This window comes from Peromyscus californicus, unplaced genomic scaffold, assembly GCF_007827085.1.
Source record: "Peromyscus californicus insignis strain IS unplaced genomic scaffold, ASM782708v3 Scaffold_11__1_contigs__length_118956290, whole genome shotgun sequence".
Lineage (NCBI taxonomy): Eukaryota > Metazoa > Chordata > Mammalia > Rodentia > Cricetidae > Peromyscus > Peromyscus californicus.
The window spans coordinates 16,623,106-16,649,720 of NW_026294402.1; the positions used below are offsets into that span (position 1 = coordinate 16,623,106).

General features: G+C 52.1%; 1 protein-coding gene across 3 annotated transcripts; it reads right to left on the reverse strand.

Moving 5' to 3' along the window:
- Positions 1-26,282, reverse strand: Tyk2 (tyrosine kinase 2). 3 transcript variants are annotated; one of them, XM_052753648.1, is made up of 25 exons: positions 26,149-26,282; positions 23,787-23,944; positions 21,303-21,513; positions 19,137-19,260; positions 18,785-18,932; positions 18,268-18,431; positions 15,440-15,806; positions 14,276-14,476; positions 14,036-14,193; positions 10,912-11,020; positions 10,612-10,807; positions 10,421-10,524; positions 10,099-10,275; positions 9,917-10,004; positions 8,876-9,003; positions 7,806-7,941; positions 7,567-7,721; positions 6,972-7,122; positions 6,662-6,759; positions 6,001-6,193; positions 5,557-5,675; positions 4,812-4,984; positions 4,466-4,583; positions 1,226-1,336; positions 1-1,140 (listed from the first exon to the last, which is right to left on the reverse strand). In XM_052753648.1, the coding sequence occupies exons 3-25, from the start codon at positions 21,508-21,510 to the stop codon at positions 1,006-1,008; spliced, it is 3,561 nt and encodes a 1,186-aa protein (XP_052609608.1). In that variant the 5' UTR covers positions 21,511-21,513; positions 23,787-23,944; positions 26,149-26,282; the 3' UTR covers positions 1-1,005. The 3 variants fall into 3 exon arrangements, 2 of the variants coding, with proteins under 2 accessions (XP_052609608.1, XP_052609617.1); XM_052753657.1 differs by lacking the exon at positions 23,787-23,944 and having other exon boundaries at positions 26,149-26,246; XR_008221728.1 differs by lacking the exons at positions 1-1,140; positions 1,226-1,336 and having other exon boundaries at positions 4,469-4,583; positions 4,812-5,021.
- Between the last annotated feature and the right edge of the window lie 333 nt (positions 26,283-26,615).

Genomic DNA, 26,615 nt, shown 5'->3' on the forward strand with positions numbered 1-26,615 from the left:
TAGTAATAAACATAAACATTTATTAAACACTTATCTATGTCTCTCTCCTAAGCAATTTAAACACAACTCATCAGCGCTCTTTATCAGTCCTATGAGGTAGAAAGCCTGACCATCCCCGTAGTTGAGACATAAGGCCCAGAGAGGTCAAGACATTTACCTGAGGTCACACAGGAAGGAAAGGGTAAAATTGGCAGAGTCCTACGTATGTGACAAATGGCCCTCCTGTATTGTATGCAAATGTATGTGCAGGTGTGTGTGCATATGTGTTTGTGCAGAGGTCAGAGGACAACTTTGGGTACTCTCTCTGAGGCACTGTTCCACCATTTTGTTTGGAGGCAGGGACTCTCATTGGCCTGAGTTTCACTGAATGGACTAGGCTGCTGGCCAGCGAGCTCCAGGGAGCTGTCTGTCTCCACCTCCCAGTGCTGGGACAAGCACGTCCCACCCACGCAGCTAACGTGGGTTCTGGGACTTGAACTCACATCCTCAAGGCAAGCATATTTGTAAGCACTCACGGACTGAGCAATCGCCCCAGCCTCCAACAAGCAGTGATCGAGTGCCTTCTGTATACCAGGAACTGATCTAGCTGGTGGCTTAAGTTGCGAGGGAAGGAACCCAGGTCTCCCTGCTGCTAAGCACGGGCTGGTGGTTGAGGGCTGATCAGAAGTGCTGCAGCTTCTCCTACAGTCTCGCTCTATCTGCACACCGGCCATGCCACCTTGCTGAAGATGGACCCCAAATCCCCCGGGGCCTCCAGCAAAGCAAACAGGTTCTTCCCAGCTGAAGACGATGGGTCTCCACTGTGAAAAGATGGACGGACCCAAAATGAAAGACTCAAGGATCCACTTGGCCCTTCTGCACGTCCAGGGTCTGCTCAGGTCACAGCCAGGCTCACAGTCAAGGAAAGAAAGTTGTTAGTTCGCAGACAGGGGTTTCCGGGCAAGAGTAAGGTGCAGGGCATGTGGAGGCTTCTCCGTGGGGGCCTTCCCCTGACGCCCCTGAACATCAGCACACGCTGAACACTGAGGGCACCTGGCCTTGGTACTTCTCCTGGGCTGTCTTGAGGATGGGCACAAGATTCTGGAAGGTGGGCCGGAAGGAGGCCTCTGCCTCCCAGCAGTTCTTCATGAGGAGATAGATCTGGGGGTTGAGGGAGAACGGGGCTGTGAGACCATTCACCCTGTGTCATGAGGGTGGGAGGGTGAATCGCTGTAGATGCACTCACCTCACAGGGACACCTGTCAGGCCGAGGCAGCCTCTCTCCACGTTCCAGCAACTCTGTGAGCCTCAGCACAGTCATCTGGCCCTGGGTGACGCCGATGAGCTCGATGAATTTCTAAGGCAAAATTGACAGCATCTATTTGCACAAGTCGCGAACCCATGCTTCTCAGTTGTGTGTGTGCGCGTGCGTGCATGTGTGTGTGTGTGCATGTGTGTAGGGTGAGGGGAGGCCAGAGGACGACGAAGGTGTCCCGTTCTGTCCCTCTCTGTCTTAGTCCTTTGAGACAGAGTCTTCCACTGAATCTGAAGACAGTCTGGTGGCCAGCAAGCCAGAGAACTCTGTGTCTACCTCTCACAGTTCTGGGGTCATATGTTGCATACTCATACAGCCAGGCCCAGATCCCCATTCATGTGGGAGCATTCATGTCTGCATGTGTGTGGGCACATGTGTGTAGGGTATGTGCCCTAGCACATACATTAATATGAGACAGGAGGTTGACGTCAGGAATCATTATGATAGAGCTCATCTTCCACCTTATCCACTGAGGCAGGGTCTCTCAATCAAACCCAGAGCTCCCTGATATGACTAGTCTGGTTAGGCAGTGTGCTCTAGGGATCCCATCTCTGCCTTCCCAGGCTGGATTTAAAGCAAGGCCACCACGCCCACCTGACATTCAAGTGAGTTCTGGGTTCTGTCCTCACGCTTGCAAGGCAAGTGCTTAACTGCTGAGCCTTGTCCCCAGCTCCCACACTCTTTCAAGACAGGGTCTTAGGTGTCCCAGGCTAGCCTTGAACTCCTGATCTTCCTACCTCCACCTCCAGTGCTGGGATGACAGGCAAGCCCCACCATGCCCATTTTATGCTGGCCAAGGGGAACCCAGGGCTTCAAACATGCATGCCAGGCCAGTGTTCTACCAACTGAGTCACAGATCCAGCCCCCTTAAAATCTATTTCTTTTTTCTTTTTCTTTCTTTCTTTTTTTTTTTTGGTTTTTTGAGACAGGGTTTCTCTGTGTAGCTTTGCGCCTTTCCTGGATCTCGCTCTGTAGACCAGGCTGGCCTCAAATTCACAGAGATCCGCCTGCCTCTGCCTCCCGAGTGCTGGGATTAAAGGCGTGCGCCACCACCACCCGGCTTAAAATCTATTTCTTGAGACAATGATCTTGCTATGTTGTACAGGCTCCTCTTTACCGCTTAGGCTCAAGGGATCCTTCTGCCCTGCTCTGGGTAGCTGAGGAGAAATGCTATCTTTGGGGCTAATCTAATATTCTCCTGGTTTCTCCCCCTAGTTCATGGCTAACCAATCACTGTGGTCCACAACTCTTCAGTGATTTGATCAGACAGATAAACTAGTTGGGCCCATCAGAAAAAGTCACAGGGGCTGGAGAGGTGGTTCAGAGGTTAAGAGCACTTGGATGTTCTTCCAGAGGTTCCGAGTTCAATCCCCAGCAACCACATGGTGGCTCACGACCATCTGTAACGAGAACTGGTGCCCTCTTCTGGCATGTAGACAGAACACTGTATGTGTAATAAATAAATAAATCTTAAAAAGAAAAGAAAAAGGTCACAGAAATTTAGAGCAGGAAGAGAAGATCCCTTGGCCTCTGTGGCTGAGGAGTGTCAGGTGACAGCAGAACAAGGGTCACTGTGTGCAGAGCAGACAGCCTGAGACACCACCACAGTGACCGCGGGATGGAGCTGGAGCCACTCCTGACAATACCTGAGGCCTCACTCGCGTGGGGTCTGCAAATAGCACAACAAACACCAGGATTTTGCCTGTGTGCATTTTGAGTATTTCCGTTTAAAACTCCCCTGCAGGGGGAGATGGCTCAGTGGTTGAGAGCATTTGTTGCTCTTGCAGAGAACCGGGTTTAATTCCCAGCACCCACACGGCCGCTCACAACAGGCTGGAACTGAAGTTCCAGATCTGACGCCCTCTTCTGGCCTCCCCGGCACCGCACAGATATACAAGTGTGCAAAACACCCCCACACAGACAACAAAAACGACCAGTTCCGCAGCGCCAGCAGAGGCTGGGGTAAGAAGGCTGTGAGCTCTTGGGCAGCCTGAGTTCCGAAAGGAGCCCCTATCTAAAAACAATGGGCTGAGAAGACAGCTGGGGCAAAGGTGCTTCCCACCAAGCCTGGTGCCCTGAGTTCCCCGTGACACGAGCTCTCCTCTGACTGCCACACGTGCCTCAGCACAAATGCTCCTCCCCAGTAAGGAAACATAATGTCATTTTAAGAAACATTAAAACAGGGGCTAGCTATATTGCTGCTCCGACTGAGGAGCTTGCTGCCAAGTCTGTCCACCTGAGCTCAATCCTGAGGGCCACACAGTGGGAGAATAAACCCTGCAGGTTTTTCTCTGACTTCTGTCAGGGCCAGAAGAAACTCAGGACCAAGGGCTAACTGTGGTGCCTATTAGCACACCAAAGTGCACGCTGGCTCCCAGGCTGGGGGTGCTGGTGTACCTGTCACACAGTCCACACTGGTATCTCGGCGCTTCTCACCCGCCCTACGCCTCCCTTCCCCGGCCTCTCATTCCTGTATAACCCTGGCATTTCGGCCATGTGCTCTCTTGGCTCTCTCTCCTCTTTGCCCCCAACCCCCATGGCCCAGTTCAGTCTACTGGCCATGTTTAGTTCACTGCCTTCTCTCCCTGCTCTGGACTCTTCCAGATGCCTCTGGCTTGCCCTCCTGCAGACAATAAAAACCTTCCCCTCGGGCTGGAGAGATGGCTCAGAGGTTAAGAGCACTGACTGTTCTTCCAGAGGTCCTGAGTTCAATTCCCAGCAACCACATGTTGGCTCACAACCATCTGTAATGAGATCTGGTGCCCTCTTCTGGCCTGCAGGGATACACGCAGACAGAGCACTGTATACATAATTAATAAATAAAATTGTTAAAAAAAAAAAACCTTCCCCTCAACCACACCCTAGAGTGGTCATGTCCTCACTTTATCCATTTGGTACTGAAAACTCCATTTACACAACCTCCACGTGTGTGCTGTGGCATGTGGGTGCACACCACAACACACAATAAATAGGTGAAAAGAACCACTCAAACAAACTCCCCGGAAACAAAACACTTCCCACACTGCTGGGCAACACTTGCCGATCAGGCAAGACTGGGCTAAACAGGCTAGTGAAGAGCCTGCCAGTGTCGAAGGGCTGGACTTTAAATGCCTGCTTTTCTAGAAAAGCCCCCTAGCAAACACAGGGCACAGTGGGGTAACTGTCGCTCACCGTGGGTGGGCTCTGACTAGAGTCACAGTACGTCAACAGCTCATACAGGGTCACCCCGAAGGACCAGACATCTGATGCATAGTAAAATTTGCATTCCTTCAGGCATTCTGGGGCATACCTGGAGAGAGAAGAGGCTCAGCACAGGCTGGCTGGACTTCAGTTCACATCCAGTCAAAGGACCCCTGAGATTCCAGTTGGGACCTAACCCTTCAGGGCACAGCCCGAGGGGCTTCAGACCTACTAAGCCAAGCCAAACTGGACTACAGGGCTTTAGTCCCGCCCCTTCCGCCCCTAGGCCCCGCCCAGCTTCCCTCTGCACCCCAGGGTCTCCTCCACTCCTGATCACCAGAACACCGGGCTGTCCCCGTCCTCGCGCACGCGGTAGTACTCGTGGCCTTCAGGCACTGCCTTGGCTAGGCCAAAGTCTCCAATCTTGACCAGCCTGTCGTTGTCCAGAAACACGTTGCGCGCGGCTAGGTCTCGGTGAATGTAGCGCTGCCCGTGTAGGTAGGCCATGCCCTGGGGTGGGGCAGGGCGAGTCAGGCTCAGCCCCGGCCTGAGCAAGCAAAAGAAGGAGCCAGAGCAAGGCTTGCGGCCGTGCCAGCAAAGCTAGATAGGAGGGTGTTTGGAGCGACGGGGTCAAGCACAGGTGGGTGGGTCTAGGAACGTGCAAACCTCTCCAAGATGAGGAGTGGGGCTTTCGGGACAAGCTAGGCTGGCGCGCCAGAGAAGGGGCGGGGCTCGGGGGGCGGGGCCAACAGAGCTGGACGGGTCTAGGAATACTCAAACCTCCAAACCTCTACAGGGTTTGGGATGGGGCTTGCAGCTACTAGGCCAGGCAAGGGAGGCTGAATAGGGGGCGGGTCAGCTGGGGGGCGGTGGTGGGAGGAGTCAAGAAAAGATGGGTGGGTCTAGTCATAAGGAAACGAGGGATCAGGGGTGAGGCTTATGGGGGTGTGGCCAGGTGACCGGGACACAACAAAGTGAAAGGAGTCCAGTCCAAGGACAAGAGCATGGACGGGGATAGACCCCTTCAGGACCAGCAGAAGCAGAGCGGGTCCTCTCTGGAAGGAGGGGCGGGGTCATCCCACCTCGCAGATCTGCTGGGCGAACATCAGGAGCTGTGCCAGCCCAACGCTGTGCCGCGGCAGGTAATCCCGGAGGCTGCCCAGGGGGACGTATTCCATGACCAGCTGTACAGACTTCTCTCCTGTCAGAAAGAGACCACAGGGGATGGACGCTGAAGGAGGGTTGGAGTCCCTGTATCCTGGAGCTCTGAGCACTACACAGATCGCTCTCACGGTGGGGAGACAAGACCAAGACCCGTGTACACTAGGTCAGGTCCATGGACGAGATGGACCCATGTAGAACCGTTCCTGTGCTAGGAAGGTGGGGGGGGGGCTCCAGTTCATCCGGGCCCCAGTAGGCAACACCCCCAACTGAGAAGGCTGCCCAGCCACACCCCCACCGAGGCTGAATAATTCTAATTGGTCAGGATGGTTAGGCCCCGCACCCACACACCAGGCCTGGCACACCTTGGTCCTCACAGCAGCCTTTGTACTTGACAATGTGTTCATGGTACAGGGTCCGGAGGATTTCGATCTCCCGCTGCCAGCCTGAGCGGAGCTGGGGACCACATCCCTCCTTTAGGGCCTTCACAGCCACCATTTCGCCGGTGCCATCATTGGTTGGATCATAGCAGTACAGGCTGACCTTGCCAAAGTGGCCCTGGCAGAAGTGGGCAGGAGGGTCAGACCAGGCTGTAGAGCCTGCTGGGCCCTATTACCTCCCTTCTTCCAAAGCTGAAGACACTCCCATTTCTCAATACTATACTTTTTTTTTTCTTTTCCTTTTCTTTTCTTTTTTTTTTTTTTTTTTTTTTTTTTGAGAGAATTACACTATGAAGCACAGGCTGGCTTGGAACTTGATATACAGACCAGGCTGGCCTCAAACTCAGAGATCCACCTGCCTCTGCCTCCTGAGTGTTAGTATTAAAGGTGTGCCTATTATGACTGGTCCTCAGAACTATTCTTAAGACTTCTTTCAGACACATCCCAGCCCTCCAGGCTCCATCCCAAATCTCCAACCCCACCCCGCACCCCACTCCCCACCCCCTCCCCACCTGCTCTCCCTCCAGATCTCCAAACCCCACCCCAGCCATTCACTCCCACCCCAGCTCTCCAGCCCAGCCCTCACCTCGCCCAAATCCCGGATCTTTTTCAAATAACGCTTGTGGAAAACAGTGGGGTCTGATGCTGGTGAGTCTGAGTTCACAGCCGAGATGCCCACTAGATCTGGAAGAGCCAAGGCCTTCAGTCAGACCTGGGTCTTTCTCCAAACAGTATCCCATGACTGGTTCCTGCTCCCCAGCATCCCGCCCACCTGGACACCCTTAGGTGAGTCAGAAACTACCATGCACCGTGCCCCGGTGCAGGGACTTCGGTTGTACGGTGCCTGCACTGGTAGGGACCCCAGCTGCGCCCCAAACCCCAGGGCCCCGGCTCACTCTGTGGCTGCAGCCTAGTGAGGTCCCGCAAAATGGTGCGGAATGATGGCCGCTGGGCTGGTTCGTAGGTCAGGCACTGGCGGGTGAGTGTGGCAAGCTCCGGGCATGAGGGCTCGGGCAGCTGGTGCTGCTTTGTGTAGAATCGTTCTTTCTGTGGGGGCGATGACCCCAGAGAGTGAGCACCCTACTCTACCCACATCTTCCCCCAAAGACCCAGTCAAGCAGCATGGCTGGGTCAGACCAGTACCTGGTCTTTTTATGCCCATTTTACAGAGAAGGTAGCTGAAGCCTGGTAAACACTACGGAGTCAGGAATTAGAACCAAGTCCAGCTGGCTCTGCAAAGTCAGTGCAGGTCTACCAAGTCATCCCCAGCACCCTGGCTTCCTTCTACCGGCCTTTCCTCCCTGCCCTCAGCTCAGCTCCCTTAATGCCCCCGGACCTTTGCAAAAGCTGTGTTTGGAATCAAGGCTGCTCTTCCTGGCTGGGCTCATGAGCAAAATTATGCACTTAATGAAACGTTCTTTAGGAAACCTTTTGAGTCACTTAGATGGACCAGGGAACCCTTCAGAGTCCATAAAAATCCTTAAGACATACCTCAGAGGGGCAACGACCCTGCAGGGGTGCCTCCCCATCAAAGCAGATCTCAAGGAGGGTGGCACCAAAGCCCCACATGTCCGTGGCAGTACCCAAGCTACTGGCCTCTCCAGACAGGCACTCAGGAGCTGTCCATGGGATGCGCTCCACCCGCTCTGGAGAGCACGGGTCACAGGTCAGCAAGAGTGGAAAGGGCAGGGGAAGGCCATCCCTGTGCCCAGACCTACCCCAGAACTCACCCTCCCTGGAGAGGGCACCTTGGCCCACACCAGGATCACTTAGCTTGATGAAGGGGCTAGTGCCCTCCTCCAGCCCCAGCCGGGCCAGCAGGACGTTCCGGCCACATACGTTCCCATGAACCAGATTCTTGTCCTCCTGGGTGGCAGAGGAAGAGAAAGTGCATGACTGGGGGGGGGGGGGGGTCAGATTCCACGCACCACCCCATCCCATAAGGCTCCTCCTGACAAGGATGGTCGTGTGAAAATGACACTGTCAAACTATTGGGATAGCAATGCTACGTCATCAGTACCAGGCAACATTGGGTGCTGAGTGGGTAGCCAAGGCTCTTGGTCAGGAACAAAAATCTAGAAAGACCCCACTGTAGTCCCAAATGCCCCTGCCTCAGGGACTTTCTCAGGCTGTTCTTACACACACACACACACACACACACACACACACACACACACACACACACACACACGCACACACCTCCAAAAATTTACAACTTAGCAGAGGATGGCCCTGACTCCAGATCCTCCTGCCTCCACCTCCCCAGTACTGAGATTGCAAGCATATATCACACCCTGTTTATACGGAGCTAGGCCTGGAATCCAGGGCTTTGTCCATGTTAGGCAAGTGCTCTACCAACTGAGCTATAGCCCTAGCCCCTTTTTCAATGCTTGTGACAGGGTGTTGTGTAGCCCAGGCTAGCCTCAAACTCACTATACAGCTGAGAATAGCTGAATTCCAGATCCTCCTGCCACAGCTCCTGAGTGCTATGATGACAGGTATGTGTCACCATGCCTGGCTTCGCTGTACCCCATTTTCTATGGGAAACTTGATACCCACAGATAGGGAATCTTGACTGATCCTTCAAGGTACCAAGGAATGATTATTCAAATGCGAGAGCAGACCTTCTGGAAACAGTGTGATCGGAACAGCAGTGGCTGAGGTGTATCAGAGGCCAAGCATGTAGACAGTGCTCGAGGAAATCACAGTTCAGAACTGCAGCTCAGTGTGGCCTCCCACACTGATGCCCACACCGCACTACTACCCAGTCACTGACACTGTACCCCTCAGGTCCACGTACCAGGTAGCTGAGGGCACTGGCCAGCTGCTGAGCCACAACCATCTTCCAGGTCATGGGCACTCGGCCCCTCCGACGCCGTAACCACACATCCAGGGGACCATGTTCTACAAACTCTGTCACAATGATATCTGCAAAGATATCGCTGCTAGAGAGGCAGCCACCTGCCTCTGCCTCGGGGTCCAGGACAGATGGTGGGGCTGAGCGGGGTTTGGATCGGGGTACTTTAAGAACAGAGAGGAGAGCAGGGGCAGGGATGGAATGGGGGATCTAGGCACAGAGCAAGTATTCCAAGCAGAGGCCAAGATGGAGTGCAGGAAGTGGAGAGGAGGTGGGAGGGGCATGGGCTGAGATGTGCCGTGGGCCAAGCACAGGCTGGGAAGCAGAATTGGGCGCACGGGGAACAGTACAGGGTCACACCAGGGGAGCCTGTACAAGAAGCCTGGAGGGACAGGCAGGGAGGGGGCAGAGGTGTCTAATCAGGGTGGGTACACGGGTGACTGGGATCATGACAGGGTTGGGATCTGCCTGGGGCCACTGTGCTGAAGGGCTTAGAGTATGCATGAAGGATGCAAAAGGAATTATGGGAAGAATCAGACAGGGCCAGCCATCAGGGTCTGGGTCAAGGAGACAGGGCAGAGCTGGTGTAGCGAGGGGTTGGGGAGGGTCAAAGTGCAGTGAGTGTTCGGAGGCTGTGGTGAGGGGTGGGCACATCCTGCAGATCAGGTCTTGTCTGATCTCAGGACTACAGGAGAGATTGATGGTCAAATGAGTGTGGCTCAGAGGCAGAGCCCCTGCCTGGAATCCCCCAGTGAGAACCTGGAGGTACGACTCAACGATAGAGCCCCTGCCTGGGATACCATAGTGAGGAGCTGGGGGCATCGGCATCGCTCAGGGGTAGAGTGTTAGCCCCACAAGCTGACAGCCTGGGCTCCTTCCCCAGTACTACTAAAAAAAGGGGGGTGGTGACGAGTCAGGATACAGGCCAGGGAGAGGGTATAGAGGGTGGAATGCAAACCCAGTCGGGTGTTGGGGTGAACTCACTCTCTGAGCCACGGACACAGACACCATGCAGGAAAGCCAGGTGCATGTGTGACACCTGGCTCATGAGGCTAGCTGTTTCGTAGAAGGCCTGTGGGGACAGGGCAGGTCAAGCTCCTGCAAACCCACTCTGTCCCTCCCAGTCCTGCTCTCCAGACACCCCAGGGCCAGCCTTGCTCACTTACCAAGGCAATGTTATGGTGACTGGGATCCAGGACTTTAAGCACCACTCGAAGCTGCTGTCCACTGCCCCCACCAGGCTCAGGGGGACAGTCATTGTCCACTTTGCCTTCGTCAGGGCCTCCCACTCTTAGAAGGCCCTCGTAAACATTGGTCCTTGTGCCTTGACCCAAGTGGGACAGCTGTAAGAAGTGGTGCTGAATGCAGCAGTGCTGGCAGCCATGTGATACCACGCCCCCCAGGGCCACGCCCCCAGGACCATGCCCCCAGGACCACACAGGTGACGCCACGCCCCCCAGGGCCACATGCCTTGCCCAGAATACCCACCTGAGTGATTTCATCCTGGTGAACCCTGTGGAAGCTGAGCTGGCTCAGGTTAAGAGGCTGGGTGTGGGCACTAGACCCCCGCATGATCACGAGGTTGGAGATTTCTAGGCACAGGAGTAGACACTGCCCTCGTGGGCTGGCTTCAGAGCACAGTGTCATCCCTACCCAGTGCCTCACACTATCCTACTCACCTCCTGGCCGGGGCAGACAGCAGTGGTGCAAGGGGAAACAGTCCTCGCCGGCCCGAAGCGAGCAGCCCTGCAAGGCGAGCCGCAGGTCCCCCACACTGTCGAAGGACCGACCCCAGCCATCCAGCACAAAGGCTCCAGGTTGCTGGGTGATGGGGAACTTTCGGAGGCGCAGGCCCTTCGGGCCACTGCCGGGAGCCTGGGGAGGTGGAAGGAGACGTAAGCGGGGGTCAGGCAGGGCTCAGATCCAGCCTATGAAGGGCGCATCTCCCCACCACCCCTGTACCCCGGCTCCAGACCCACCGGGTTTCGATGGGCCACAGTGAGGATCAGGCGGTGAAGGTGGCTGGTACTCCACTGAATCAGGTAGAGGCCATCCTCTGGCCACAGCTTGGCCTGCACAAATGGATCCCTGGGAGAGGAAGAGAGCAGGGGAACACCATCAGCCTCTTGCAGTCACTGTGAGATCCACGCCAATGAGCACAGGAGACCTGCCCAGAGATACACACACCAGCAACTCCAGCTCTCAGGAGGCTGAGGTCACAGGATCACTGAAAGTTCAGGTCCAGCCTGGGCTACAAAGTATGACCATGTCTCAAGAGAAAGTGGAGGGAATGGGGGACCTTAGAAAATGAGGATCAGATCTCTAGCACCCATGTGGGAATCTGGGAGTGGTAGCATGCACTTGTAATCCCAGCCAGGGCTACAGCTCAGCTAGTCCAGCCAATCAGTGAACTCCAGTTCCAGTGAGAGACCCTCATCAAAAAATAAGGTGGAGGGGCTATAGAGATGGCTTGGTGGCGGCAAACAGTGCCTGCTGGTCCTGTAGAGGACCAGAGGCTGATTCTTAGCACCCTACCTCACACCACCTGTAACTCCAGCTCCAGGGTGTCCCATGCCTCATCTGGCCTCCGTGGGCACCCACATACATGTGTCGTATACTCACATAGATACACATATATACATATGAAAAATAAAAAGAAATCAATGGAGAGCGACTGAGGAAGACACCTAAGGCCAACCTCTGGCTCCCTGAATGCCCACACATACATATAAAACCTTCAGAGAAAGCCGGGTGGTGGTGGCACATGTCTCTAATCCCAGCACTCATGAGGCAGAGCCAGGTGGATCTCTGTGAGTTCGAGGCTAGCCTGGTCTACAGAGCGAGTTCCAGGACAGGCTCCAAAGCTACACAGAGAAGAAACCCTGTCTCAAAAAACCAAAACAAAAGACAAAAAAACCTTCAGAGAGCCTGTGAGATGGCCAAAGGCACTTGCTACAAGCCTGGTGACCCACATGGCAGGAGAACTGACTCCTGCAGGTTGCCCTCTGACCCCCGACATACACTATGGCATGTCCTTCCCCAAATAAATAAATGTGTAAAAAATCTCAGAACTACCAACAGTAAGTCCACACATACATGTACACATACATGTGATCACTGACATAGAGAGATACATGTAAGAACAGTCACATGTGCCTAACATCATATGTAGCCACTGACAAAGTGACAGATGCTGAGACAGGAAAACAGCGGTCTGATGTCACACGGGCCACACCCAGACACAGCCACAAGGGACAGGGTTACTTCCAGTACAGAGATAGTCACATGCCCCCAAAACACAGATCATGGATGCAGTTCATCACCCTGAGTCACAGGGCCATGTGAGGACACTATTTCCATGTGCTCTGTCCCCTCTGAGGCTCATGTCGGGTCCTGTACCCAATGATGGGCTGGAGAGATGGCTCAGAGGTTAGGAGTGCTTGCTGCTCTTCCAGAGGACCCAGGTTTGATTCCCAGCACCCAGAAGGGGCTCACAACTGTTCTGTGACTCCCAGTCACTGTGAGCACCGGATATGCATATGGTGCAAACATGTATGCAGGCAAAAAACCAAACCAAACTAACAGAAAACATACACATAAAATTAAACTACAAAAAAAAAAAACTCTAAAAAAAGAAAAAAGGTAGATACAAACCAGGTGTGGCAACATATGCCTCTAGTCCCAGCCCTGGGAGGTGGAGGCAGGAAGCCAGGGAGTTCAAGGTCATCCTCAGCTACATAGAATTCAAGCCTAGTCTGGGCTAAATCAAACACTGTCTCAAAAAACAAAACAAGGGGCCAGTGAGATGACTCGGGGTACAGAAGCTAACTGTCCAGTCTGACGACCTGAATTTGATCCCCAGCACCAAGATGGTAGGAGAGAATGGACTCCTGTAAACTGTCCCGTGACCACTACTCATGTGCTGGCTGTCCTGGTGCACACCACCACATCCGGTTCAAGCAATGCTGGGGACTGAACCGAGGGCTTCATACACTAGCAAATGCTCAGCTTCCTGCAGCTGAGCTATAGCCACAGACTAGACTTTTTTTTACTGTATCTGTGCGTGCTTGCGTGAGTATGGTTGTGCATGCCACTGTACGCATGTCAGAGGACAACCTCGGCCATCAGTCCTCACCTTCTGCCCTGTCAGAGGCAGGGACCTGTTGCCGGCCACCATATATGCTGGGCACCACGAGCCTTCAGAGATTCCATCTCTACCTACTGTGGCACTGTGGGAGTGCTGGGACTCCACACACAAGCTACTGAGCCATGTGCCTTCTAGGGGTCCAACTCAGATCCTCACAGTAGAAGGCAGGCACTTTATCCACTGAGTCATTTCCCCAGTCCCTGAGACATTCGTACAATTTAATTTTGAAGGCTGGAGAGATGGCTCAGACCATCTCAGGTAAAGGGGCTCACTGCTCTTCTGGAGGATTCAAGTTCGATCCCAGTACCCACACTGAGTGGCTCACGACCATCTGTAATATCAGCTCCAGGAGGATCCGACACCCCTGGCCTCTTTGGGCACCTGCACTCAAGTATGCAGACATACTCACACACATAATTTAAAATAATAAAAAATAAATCTTTAAAATTTAATTTTGAGCCGGGCGGTGGAGGCGCACGCCTTTAATCCCAGCACTTGGGAGGCAGAGCCAGGCGGATCTCTGAGTTCGAGGCCAGCCTGGGCTACAGAGTGAGATCCAGGACAGCCAGAGCTACACAGAGAAACCCTGTCTTGAAAACCAAACAAACAAAGTTGAATTTTGAGATAGGGTCTCACTATGTCCCCAGCTGACCTGCTTGGATTGAGTTGTACACCACCAGAGCTAACCTCTTTTCTAAGTATCCAGACTAAGGTATTTTATTAATGAAACACGGACTGGTATGAGGGCCTTGATATCCCAGAGGTGGCAGCAGCAACCACAAAAATGGAGACCGAAAGGAGTCACACAGAGGCCAGTGAGACACAAACACGGTGGCACACTGATGTGGCCCACAGCTAATGGTGTGACAGCAGGTGCACGGACACACACAAGGCAGAACGCACGAACTCAGCTCCGGCAGCGCCAGCCCCTGCCACCCTTGGTCACCATCACTCACATCAGGGGCCCGTGGATGCCGTTCTGGATGCTAGTCAAGAGCCTGGGGGGTGCCACCTCATGGCACAGGTAGTGGCTGGAGTCAGCGGTCAAGCGGAAATAACCATCCACCAGGGCCACAAAGGACAGGGCCTCAGCCCGGGAGCGGAGGCACAGCAACTGTGGGCCAGGGGACATGGTCAGGGAGCCCGGCAGGACAGACCCCTGCCTCCTCCGCCAGCCTGGTGCCCAGGGATCCCACCAAGCACTTGTTGTCCTGCAGGTGGATGTGCACGTGACATTCCTTTAGCACCACGTGGGAAATGTCCTGGAAGTCACAGAAGTAGGTCCAGGGTGCTTCCCCAGGGCTCTTAGGCAGCTGCTCTCCAGGCTCAGGGTCCTTGGCTTTCTTCCCAGACGGGCTGCCTTGGGGATTCCCTCTGCTGTTACCTCTCTCAGATTCCTAAAAAACAAGCCAGGGGGTGGGGAGGGGGCCAGGGGACAGAGCAGGGCATGGATAGTTTAATGTCCCCTCAAAGGACAGAAAGAAACTGGGCTCAAACTTCTAACTCCAAAAGTCAGAAAGCTGCAGGAAGATCAACACGAGTTCCAGGCCAGCCTGGGCTACACAGCTAAGTTCTGGGTCAGCTGTAATTATAGTACAGACTAGGACACTAACACAAAAAATAAAAATAAGCTGAGCAGTGGTGGTGCACACCTTTACTCCCAGCACTTAGGAGGCAGAGGTAGGCAGATCTCTATGAGTTCAAGGCCAGCCTGGTCTACAGAGCAAGTTCCAGGACAGCCAGTGCTACACAGAGAAACCTTGTCTCAAAAAAATAAAATAAAATAAAAAATAAAAAGAACCCTCAGCCAGGTGGTGGCGGCGGCGGCGGTGCACACCTTTAATCCTAGCATTTGGGAGGCAGAGGCAAGTGGATCTCTGTGAGTTCAAGGCCAGCCTGGTCCAGAAAGTGAGTTCCAGGATAGCCAGGGATATACAGAGAAACCTCTTTCATAAATAAATAAATAAATAAATAAATAAATAAACAAACAAACAAACAAACAAACAAACAAACAAATAAAAAAAATAAAAAAACCCTCAAGGGCCAGGGAGACGGCTCCACAGCTAATGGTGCTTGCCCGATGATCTCAGCTCTAGAGCCCACATGGAGGAAGGAGAGACACCACTTCCCCAAGTTGTTGAGCACATGCACATGATCAGACTCCCAGCACTTAGGAGGCAGAGGCAGGCAGAGGATCTCCACATGCACACCCGAGCACACCCCTGCCCATCTCCCACAAAAAAAATGGAAGGGTAAAAAAATCAAAGGAAGGACATAAACAGGACAAGCCTCCAAAGCCAGGTGAGGACAGGGCTCACTTGAGCCACCCTGAGGAGCCCACAGCTAAGGTGAGTGCTCACCTGTATCTGCAGTGGATGCCACTGGATACCTCCGGTGCCTGTCACCAGTACCTCGTGGGTGGGAAGCCTGGTGGCCAGCTCTGGGCCTGGGTCCCCAGTACTTTGCCCACTGTTCTGGATGTAGCAGGGGTCCCTCTCAGGCTGGTCCAGTACCTCCAGATGACACACCGGAATGTGCTCTGAGCCAAATCGAGGAGCCAGCCGCTCCAAGGTGGCCAAGTACTTAACCATCACAACCTGCTGGGAGAGGTGGCCAGGCTGAAAGGCCCGCAGGAATCGCTGGAAGACTCTGCGGAGACGCAGGCGCGTGAGTGCATTGTGCTGACGGATGTGCTGGCGGAAGGAGCGAGGGATGCAGTTCTTAAAGCTGTAAAGAGGACACGGAGACATGTCAGAGCCTGTGCAGCCAGACAGGCTGAGTGACATGGGGTTAGTGGCTTACCCTCTCTGCTGCCTAATGTAGACAACAAGGCTTATGTCATGAATGTGGAAATAAAGAACTCAATTCACATTACTGTGGCTTCTGCCCTTAATCCCAACACTATACAGTGAAATTCTGTCTCAAAAATGTTTATTTTATTTTTATTCCTTGTGTGTGTGTGTCCCCACAATGGTCAAAAGAGAGAGTCAGATTCCTTGGAACTGGAGTTACAGGTGGTTGTGAGCCACCACGTGGGTGTTGGGAACTGAACTTAGGTCCCCTATAAGAGCAGCCAGTGCTCATGAGCACTCAGCCATTTTTCCAGCCCCTTACCTTACTTTTTATATTACATAATTTACCCCAGGCTGGCTTGGAACTCACTGCACAGCCCAGACTGACCTCAAACTTGAAGTAATCTTCCTGGTTCTACCTCTTGGGTCCAAAAATTACAGGTGCATGCCACCACATCTGGTTCTAATTTTTTAAATTTATTTATTTGTATTTTATGTACATTGGTGTTTTGTTTGCATATGTCTGCATGAGTTGCAGACAATTGTGAGCTGCCATGTGGGTGCTGGGAATTGAACCCAGGTCCTCTAGAAGAACAGAAAGTGCCCCTAACCTCTGAGCTCTTTCTCCAGCCCCTAGCCCTAATTTTTTGTCTTATGTTTTAGGACAGGGTCTCATGTAGACTGTTGTGGGATAATGCTTTTGTACACTGGTTTAATAAAACATTGATTGGCCAGTAGCCAGGCAGGAAGTATAGGTGGGATAAGCAGACAAGAATTCTGGGAAGAGGAAAGCTGAGTCAGGAGACGCCAGCCCACTGTCCAGAGAGCAGCATGTAATGGCACACAGGTAAAACCACAGAACACGTGGCGACACATAGATCAACAGAAATGGGCTGAGTTTAAGTGCAAGAGCTACTCAGTAGTAAGCCTGCGCTAATGGCTGAACAGTTTTAATTAATATAAGCCTCTGTGTGTTTACTTGTGTTAGGACTCTGCCCTTACTCCAGCTGTGTGACCACACATGTGCAGCTCAGGAGTTAAGAAAAGGTCTTGCATCTTAGGTCATCAGCGTGCCCTGGCGACTACATATGCGCCTTTAAAAGCCAGACGCAGACCCCATCCTCTCTCTGCTCTCTCTGTGCTCTTGCTCTGCTCTGCCCCCCCCCCCCATCTTTCTCTCTCTCCAGGCCTGGCTCGCCCCCCCCCCTCCTAATAAAGCTCTGAAAACTAACACTGGGCTCTGCTGTGACTGTCACCTTTCCACGAGGTAACCAGTGCCACTCGCAACAACCAGCGCCGCCACCAGCGCCGTTGACCGTCCTTTCAACTTGGGGGATGCCAGTGGGAGAGATTTGACACTGAAAAACTTCCAACTACAGTAGCCCAGACTTGCCTTGAACTCTTGTGTTGCTAACCTTGAACTCCTGATCCTCCTGCCTCTACCTCCATGTGTTCATCAACCAGACCAACTACTATTAGCTAATTTTTTGGAGGAGACTAGTTCTTACACTGTAGCCCAGGCTAGTCTAGAACTTTCAATTTTCCTGTCTCAGCACACTGGTAGCTGTGACTACAGGTCCTTGCCACATGCCTGGCCAGAGACAGACCCTGAGCTTCCAGAAACTGCCTAGGACTTGATATTTGAGCCCTCTAGTGCCTTCCAGTAGTCTATATCCTGCACTCCAGGGAACCCCACTCTGTAGGCTTGGATTTTATAGGGTTTTCTCTTTTTCATATGTGCACGTGTGGGGGAATCCACAAAAAGCGGGTCACAGACTCCTCACCCTCTTCTTCCTCCTCCCTCTCCTTGCATGACCATTTCCACAGGCCTAAGCACATCTTCCCTTAATAAACTCTTACGGTGGGCTTCGTTGTACCTCATGGCTTTTCTCGCATGGTAAACAGCGCCACTTAATAACTAACCCTGAATCCACCTTTCTTCTCAACTTTTCTACATTTCATGTTTGTGTTTCTTTTTTTTTCATTAAGATTCTATATTATTATTATTATTTTATGTACATGCTGTGTGTGTGTGTGTGCATGCATGCGTGCACGCCAGTGAAAGCCAAAGCAGGTTTTGGAGCCCCTGGGGCTGGAGTCTGGGACAGCTGTGAGTTGCCAGATGGACGTGCTGGCAGCTGAACTCAGGTCCTCTGCAGTCAGGTCCTCTGCAGTCATCTCAGCCCCAGCGTTTGCATTTCCTTTAGTACCCAATCTGCTTTACAAGAGCTCCAGAGGTGGTACTGTGCTCCCAATACTCAGAGCTAGTGTGAGTACACAGTAGGTGATCAATAAGCGTGCTGGATAAATGAGGGCAACATGAAAGGTCCACCCTGGGTCCCCGGGTGTGGGGACTTCACCCGCTTACTCCTAGTCCCCACTCCATTTCCCCGCACCTGATCTCTCTGGCCATCTCCTCCAGGGGGACACCACGGCAGAGAGCGAGGTGGCAGAGGTGCAGAAAGGCCATGCCCAGGCTCTCGTTCTTAAAGTGGTGGATCTCTTCCTCACTAGACAGGTCCCGCAGAGACACCACATCGTTCATGAACTCATGTTTTCCCTGAGGGGTAGAGGGATAAACAGAGAAGGTGTGGGGATGTTTTTGCTTTATTGCCAACAAACTCTAATTCTCTACTTCTAGGCACTTGTGGGGGAGGGAGAGATAAGAATGTTCCTAGGAAGATCAAATACACATCACATACACCACCTCCTCACAATCTTGAGACCACGGCAGACATTGCTAATCAAATATAGCACTCATTCACCCCAAATTCCTTTGGTAAAGACAGCTAAAAGACCCCAGCTAGTATGAGCAGAAATGTATTAGCTGAAGTGGAGTGGGAAGTGGAAGGGAATCCTTAACTGTTCCTATGTTTCCCCCAAATAATCTAGACTTTCCATCTCTGCTCATACCTGCTCAAAGAGGTATTCAAATGAGGCAGAGTCCAAGAGCTGCACACCCTGCTCTGCACCTTCTGAGGAAGTCTCTGTCCCTGGGAAACCACATCGGTATACAGCTGGTTCCTGGGGATTCATGCCATGCCAGTTCCGGAAGTAAAACCTGCAAGAAGGGAACGGATAAGCAGAGCCAGGGAGGAGGCTCAGCGGGAAAGGGTACCTGCCAAGCCTGAGGACCTGTGTTTGATCTGAGAGACCATGGCATAGTGGATATATTGAATTTCCCTCCACACATGGATACAAGCACGCGCGCGCGCACACACACACACACACACACACACACTCCTTCCAAGAGGCCTTCACTCACCTCATTCGGAAATATAGCCTTAGGTTCACATCTCGGGATGTATCTAGGATGTGGTTTGGGGGCAGCCAGACCTTGGCCTGCGCATCATAGAGGGCAAAGAGATTCAAGCAGGGTGGAGTGATACCTAAGACATGGGAGGGATGAAGTCAGGAGCCTTCATCTGCAGACCTTAGCTCTGAGGATCCTGCAACCCACTGCCTCCTTTCACATACCCTTCCCAGGCCCCCTCCTGTCTATAAGCTGTCAAAAACTGATACATACACAAGGCAGTTCAGTATTTTCACCATCCCAAGATCCCAAGCTTCCCAGAACTACATTTCCCAGATTCCTTTGCAGCTAGGACAGAACCATTGGACTAAATGGCACATGTGATCCCAGAACTCTGGAGGCTAAGGCAGAACAAGGTCATTATCTGCTACACATAAGTTGGAGGCCAGCCTGAGCTACATGAAACCCTGTCTCAAAAACAAAACAAAACAGGCTGAGCATGGTGGCACATCCCAGCACTCAGAAGGCAGAGGCAGGTAGATCTCTGAGTTCCAGACCAGCCTGGTCTACGAAGTGAGTTTTACGACAGCCAGGGCTACACTGAGCAACCCTGTCTCAACATACAAATAAACAACAGCCAGGCGGTGGTGGCGCACGCCTTTAACCCCAGCACTCGGGAGGCAGAGTCAGATGGATCTCTGTGAGTTTGAGGCCAGCCTGGTCTCCAGGACAGGCACCAAAACTACACAGAGAAACCCTGTCTCGAAAAACCAAAACCAAACAAACAAAAAACCCAACAAAACCAAAGGTCTCAACCTGTCAGATAAACACAAATTGCTCTCCAAAGTTACTACAAGTAGCTTCACTACAGGCTTGATAAAATAAGGCACCTTGCTGCGAAACAGCTTTCTAATATGCCAACCCTCTGCTCTCTGGCTTAAGTCTTCCATGGCTCCCTATTACTGCCCACTGAGCAGTCCCAACCCTTCAGTACTGAGTCGCTAGGACCTGGCTTCTGCCTCTGATGCTTGATTTTAATTTCTCTGATTTGAGACAGGCCTCACAGAGCCCAGGCCTTGGACTTCTTTCTCTGCTTCCTGCCTCCACTTCCCAGAGTACTGGGATGATAGTTTTGCACCATGGAGCCTGGTTCAGGGTGCTGGGGATGGAAGCTGCGGTTCCGTGTGTGCTGGGTAAGTGTTCAAGCAGCTGAGTGACAAGCTCAGCCCCGAGTTCCAACTTGTACTTCCTTTTCCCAGTTCTCAGAACCCGCACCCCAGTCAGCCTGAAGGTCTTTTGGTCCCTCGAACAGGGCTATCCCCTGGATCTGTGTGGAGGCCATTTTCCCTAGAGAGGTCAGGTCCCATGGCTCACATCACACAACAGAAAGTAGGGCGGTGAGAGACGCCCCAGCCCTGCTGCCACACATTCCGTGACGGTTTGAACATGTCCTAACACTCACACGTTGAAATCTTAATCATCACAAGTAATGTGTTCATGGAATTTAAGGGCAGAACTTCTGACATGTGATTAGGACTAAAAAAGGTTATGGAGGTGGGGCCTAATGACAGCATTAGTGACTTTTTTTGGGGGGTACAGAGGATAGAAATTAGAACTTTGCACAAACTGATCCACCCCCTAACTCCTCACTGGGGGATTCTGGGAAGGGGCTACAACACTGGGTCACATGCCAGCCCCTCACTGGGGGGTTCTTTTTTTAAGATTTATTTATTTTATGTACATTGGTGTTTCACCTGCATGTATGAGGTCTGTGTGAAGGTACCAGATTGCCTGGAACTAGAGTTACGGACAGTTGTGAGCTGCCATGTGGGTGCTGGGAATTGAACCCAGACTCTCTGAGAGAGCAGCCAGTGCTCTGAACCACTGAGCTGGGGATTTCTAGGCAGGAGCTCTACCTCTGTGCCTCAGACTTATTTTATGAGACAGGGTCTTCTTGTGTAGTTAGTTTGGCCTGGATCTTGTGATCCTCCTGCCTCAGCTTCCCAAGTTCTGGGATCACAGACAGCCCTGGCTCAGCACTCTTTTCCTTCCCTGCCCCTCTAGAATAAGCGCTCCCAATTGGCCCTGGCTTGAGCTGGCACTCAGGACTCATTCCTTTTTGTCCAGTGACTGTGAACCACACCATCAGCCGCTCCCACCCTGAGGCGCTACACTCACCGACTTTATGTGCAATGTGGATGCAGATGTCCTCCGCAGTCAGAGATGCCTGGCTGAAGGTGACCCAGGGCTCGCCGCCCTCCGGCCCAGCCCAGTGCAGCAGCACCATCAAGCTGCCTGTGGGCACCAGGGGCTGAGCTTTTCTGCCATTGGCCGAGCTGTCTTCCGAGGTGGCTCTCCGCCGACACAGAGGCATGTTCGTTACCATTCACTGTGGGTTAAGGACAGACTGTCAGTTCTGGGCCCAGAGGCCTCTTAGCTCCTCAGCCTTCCAATCACCCAGGCTCAAGTCCAAAGAAAGAGTTGGGTCTTGCCTTCCTTCAACCTCAGTTTATACACTTGTTGAACCGCTGGTTTTAGTGACAGCAAAGCCATCCTATATTTTTGTTTCATTTTGTTTATTTAGACAGTCTCATGTAGCCCAGGCTTGCCTCCAACTCACTACTGTACTTTTTCTTAAAGATTTGTACGTGTGTGTGTGTGTGTGTGTGTGTGCCCACCCACATGTGTGTGTGCCCACAGAAGACATAACTCCCACGGAACTGGAGTTACAGGCAGCCATGAGTCACTTGACATGGGTGCTGGGAACTGAACTCTAGTTCTCTGGAAGAGTAGCAAGTACTCATCCTCTGACTCTGAACCATCTAACTAGGCTGTGTTTGTTTTCTTTTTTAAAAACAATTCTCGCTTGGGAAACAGAGGCCGGTGGATCTCTGAGTTCAAGACCATCTGGTCTACAAGGTGAGTTCCAGGACAGCCAGGGCTACACAGAGAAACCCTGTCTCAAAACAAACAAACAAACAAACAAACCCAATTCTCAGACAGCCCAGACTGGCCTCAAACTTACCATGTAGCCCAGGATGGTCTTGAAGCTCTGATCCTGATGTTTTAATCTCAAATGCTAGGATTACAGGTGTGCAACTGTTTCTTTGACTTTTTAATGCCTTTTTCTTTTTTTTGAGAGAGGGTCTCACTGTATAACCTGGTGCTGTCCTGGAACTCACTATGTATAACAGGCTGGCCTTGAACTCACAGAGATCTACTTACTTCTGCCTCCAGAGTACTGATATTAAAGATGTAGCCGGGCGGTGGTGGCGCACGCCTTTAATCCCAGCACTCGGGAGGCAGAGACAGGCAGATCTCTGTGAGTTCGAGGCCAGCCTGGGCTACCAAGTGAGTTCTAGGAAAGGCGCAAAGCTACACAGAGAAACCCTGTCTCGAAAAACAAAACAAAACAAAAAAAAAAAGATGTATGTCAGCCCAGAATGTTGGAGCACGCCATAAATCCCAGCACTTGGGAGACAGAGGCAGACAGATCTCTGTGAGCTTAAAGCTAGCCTGGTCTACAGAGATAGCTCCAAGACAGCCAGGGCTACACAGAGAAACCCTGTCTCTAAAAACCAAAAATGAATGAATGAATAAATAAATAATAAAAAAAAATAAAGGTGTGTGTCACCTACCACCCAGAAGTCTTATTTAGTCTGAAACAAGATCTCAATATGCTTTTTCCAGACTGGTTTTCAATACCTACATTCAGGCAATCCACCTGCCTCAGCCTTCCAAGAAACTGGGACTACAGACGTACAGTAGTGCCAGCAGACTGAACCCGCCTGTCTGGTTTTTTTGGGAGGGCAATGAGGGTCACAAGCTCCATCTACCTAGCTCCTGCCGGCCTTGTGCTCCAAACCCTCCTGCCTACTAGAACTGTAAACACAAGTCGCCACACCCTGCTTTCTCCTCAATAAACAATCTTACAACAGTCTGAACAGCCACCCTGAGGTCCACGTTGAGGAGAACCCTCGCCTGCTATCCCCACACTTCAAAGGGAGACAGGAGGATCAGGAGTTCAAGGCTATCCTCAGATACCTAGGGTGGTAGAGACCAGCCAGGGATACATAAGATCCTGTCTTAAAAAAATAAGGGCCTGGGAGATGGCTCAGTGGGCAAAGGCACTTACCTGAGCTCTGTTGCTGGTACCCACATGATAGAAGGGAAAAAACTGACCCCCAAAAGTTGTCCTCTGAGCTACACATGTGTTCCACATATCCTTATAAAAATAGCATAATGGGACTGGAGAGACGGCTCAGTGGTTGAGAGCACTGGCTGCTCATCCAGAGGACCCAGGTTCAATTCCCAGCACCCACACATGGCAGCCCACAACTGTCTGTGACTCTAGTTCCAAGGGATCTGATACCCTCACACAAACACACATGCAGGCAAAATATCAATGCACATAAAATAAAAATATTTAAAAAAAAAAACACCCTAACAACACTAAATAAAATAAAATAAATTTAAGCCAAGCATGGAGGTGAATGTTATTAACCCCAGAACTCTGTTTGAAGCCAGCTTGCTCTAAGTAGTTCCAAGCTAGCCAGGGTTACACAGTGAGATTCTCTCTCAATCAATTAGTCAATCAACCAACCAATCAGTTTCTGCTCTGAACAAAGCTCCCACAAGGCAGACAGGCTTGATGCAACAGACCTGGTGGTGTGTCCTGGAGCTTTCTGTGTGACCTCAGGCAATGCACTCAACCTCTCTGGTCCTCCATTTCCCCGAGGGAATCAGAGACGCTGAGACCGTTGCTACGGAAAGATGTTCCAACCTGGTTCTGCATGGTACTGGGTGAGCAGGAACCCGAACTAGGCAGGAAAAACAACAACCAAATATGACCCAAGGAGAATCCACTGGGGTGGAGGTGAGAGCAGAGCAGCGTGTGTCCTGCACGCACTGGGCTCCAGGCTTCATCCCAGGACCACCAAAAAAGCAATACTTCATTGTGGGGCCAGCGAGATGGCTCGGCAGGTAAAGGAGCTTGTGGCCAAACTTGAAAACCCAGGTCCAATCCCTTCACATCGTGAAGAGAACCAACTGCTCTGTTGTCCTCTGACCTCCATGTGCACATACATACGTGCACACACAAACACAGTAAAGACATGTAACCTAATTAAATCATAATGAGCTTCACCATCATGATTTTCCTTTCCATGCCCGAGATCCACCCCAACAGGTGACCAGGGCTGCTCAGACTCCCCTTGCGGGGATACTCACCTTGGCTGCCACATTTCAGGGACAAGATTCCACAATTAAAAAAAAAAAAATTCTGGCCTGGCGGTGGTGGCGCACACCTTTAATCCCAGCACTTGGGAGGCAGAAGCAGGTGGATCTCTGTAAGTTCGAGGCCAGCCTGGTCTACAGGGCGAGTTCTACAACAGGATCCAAAGCTACACAGAGAAACCCTGTCTCGAAAAACAAAAAACAAAACAAAAAAAAATTCTGTGAGTATGGTGCATGTTTGTGTGCATGGTGTGTGCATGTGTGTACAGGCATGTATGTACATAGTATATGTAAGTGTGCATGGTATGCACGGTATATGCATGTGTGTGTGTGCATGGTGTATATGTGTGTACATACTGTATGCACGTGTGTGCTGGCATATGCGTATCTGGCATATGCATGTATGTACATGAAGCATAAGTGTGCATTGATAGTGTATGGATATGTGCAGGCATATGAGTATGTGAGTGTGTGTAGGCATATATGTGCATGGTATATGCATGTGCATACATGCATAATGTATGCATGTGTGTGCACCTAAGTGGGAAAGCCTGTTCCCTGTGCGCACATACGGAGGCCAGAAGTGCACATCAGACCCTTCCTCTATTACTTTCCACCTGTTAGTTTAAATGTGTGTCAATGTTTTGCATGTATGTCTGTGCTGTACCTCATGCGTGCCTGGTACTGATGGAGGCCAGAAGAGGGTGTCAGGTTCCCTGGAACTGGAGTCATATATATGGTTGTGAGCGGCCACGTGGGTGCTGGGAACCAAATCTGGGTCTTCTGGAAGACCAGCCAGTGCTCTTAGCCCTGAGGCATCTCTCCTGAGACAGTCTTACTGAACCTAGGGTCACTGTTTTGGCTGGGCTGCCCTGGGAGCCCCTAGGGCCATCCTGTCTCCATCCCCTAGTGCTGGGGTGACCTGTGGCTGCTGCCACGCTCCACTTTATGTGAGTGCTGGGACTCAAACTCGGTCCTTATGCTTGCAGGCACTTTACCAACTGAGGCATATCCATTCATCCTTTATTTTATTTTATATTGGTCTAACCGTGTAGTCCAGGCTATCTTGGAACTCACACTGTCCTCCAACTCATGGTGATCCTTCTGCCTCAGTCTTCTAAGTACAGGAATGATGCACTATATTCAGCATTTTACATATATGTGTGTGTATGTATATGCATATATATATAATGTATACTTATTTTTTTTCTTTTGAGGCAGCGTTTTACTATATAGCCTAGGCTACCCTAGAGCTCACAGAAATCCCCCTGCCTCTGCCTCCCGAGTGCTGAGATCACTCAGCCTTGAGCCCACCAGCCTTCATGTTTATGTTACCGTAAGAGCACCGAAAGTCAGATCTGCTGGAACTTGTCTCCCCTCTGGGCCAGTTCCCTCAAGTGAGCAGGTACCAGTGGTTACTTCAAAGACTCGATGGGCAAGTGTCTGGCACACAGTAAGCGTTTAATAGATGTTGACCATAATCTATTCATGCTCAAGACGCCATCCTGGGAACATGGGGCCTTTAGAACTCACTTCCTCTTTCCCAGATCCCGAAGATCCCTGCCCAGCTTTGAAGACGAAATCTGTGGTCTCTATTTGCAGAGGCTGCATCTCTCCCCACCCACCGCCCGAAAACCTGCCGACCCATCTGGACCAGGCAGTAGCTGCACTGTGCACGCTCCAGGCAACCGAACAGTGCGGAGACAGCGGGTGCTCCGGGTCCAACTCCGGGGAAGGGGTAGTGCCCCGCCTCCTCCCTGCCGCCGCCCAGGGGCGCCCCTGCACTCACCGTTCAGGGTACTCAGGCTTAGACCCTGGACCCCGCCCCACTGCCGCGGAGAGCCGGGCAAGTCCACGGCCGACGCGCCGCTGGCCATTGGCCGCCTGCAGCGCGCATGCCCCCTGCCGCAGCCCGGCCCACCCGCCTACGACCCTACGCTCCTATTGGTCATCGTACAGGAAGGGCGTCGCTCCGAGCGGTGTGGAGGAGGAACGTCTTAGCCGTGATTTGTTGAAGCGGCAAGCGGAACCGCTGAGGCCTCTGCGATTGGGCGTGCGAGATGGGGGCGGAAACGTAGACCAGGGCTCGCGGAAGAGTGAGGTCTGTGGGCAAAGGACCTGGAACCTGCATTGCCCGAGCTTCTGCAGGCACACTTCTGGGCTTGGAGACTGCAGTCACCCAGACTTGAGGCTCCCCGGTGTTGTCCCTTCCCATCCAACCTCTCCCACCACCACCCCTTTTTAAGCACGGGTCGC

Bases quoted from the DNA above. Each gene is read 5' to 3' on its own strand.
- Tyk2 (XM_052753648.1), bottom strand. From the start codon at position 21,510: ATGGTAACGAACATGCCTCTGTGTCGGCGGAGAGCCACCTCGGAAGAC. The intron at 18,432-18,784 runs GTATGAGCAGAG...TCTACCCCTCAG, and splicing joins TTGAATACCTCTTTGAGCAG to GGAAAACATGAGTTCATGAA. The intron at 15,807-18,267 runs GTGCGGGGAAAT...TCCTCTTTACAG, and splicing joins GAGATGGCCAGAGAGATCAG to CTTTAAGAACTGCATCCCTC.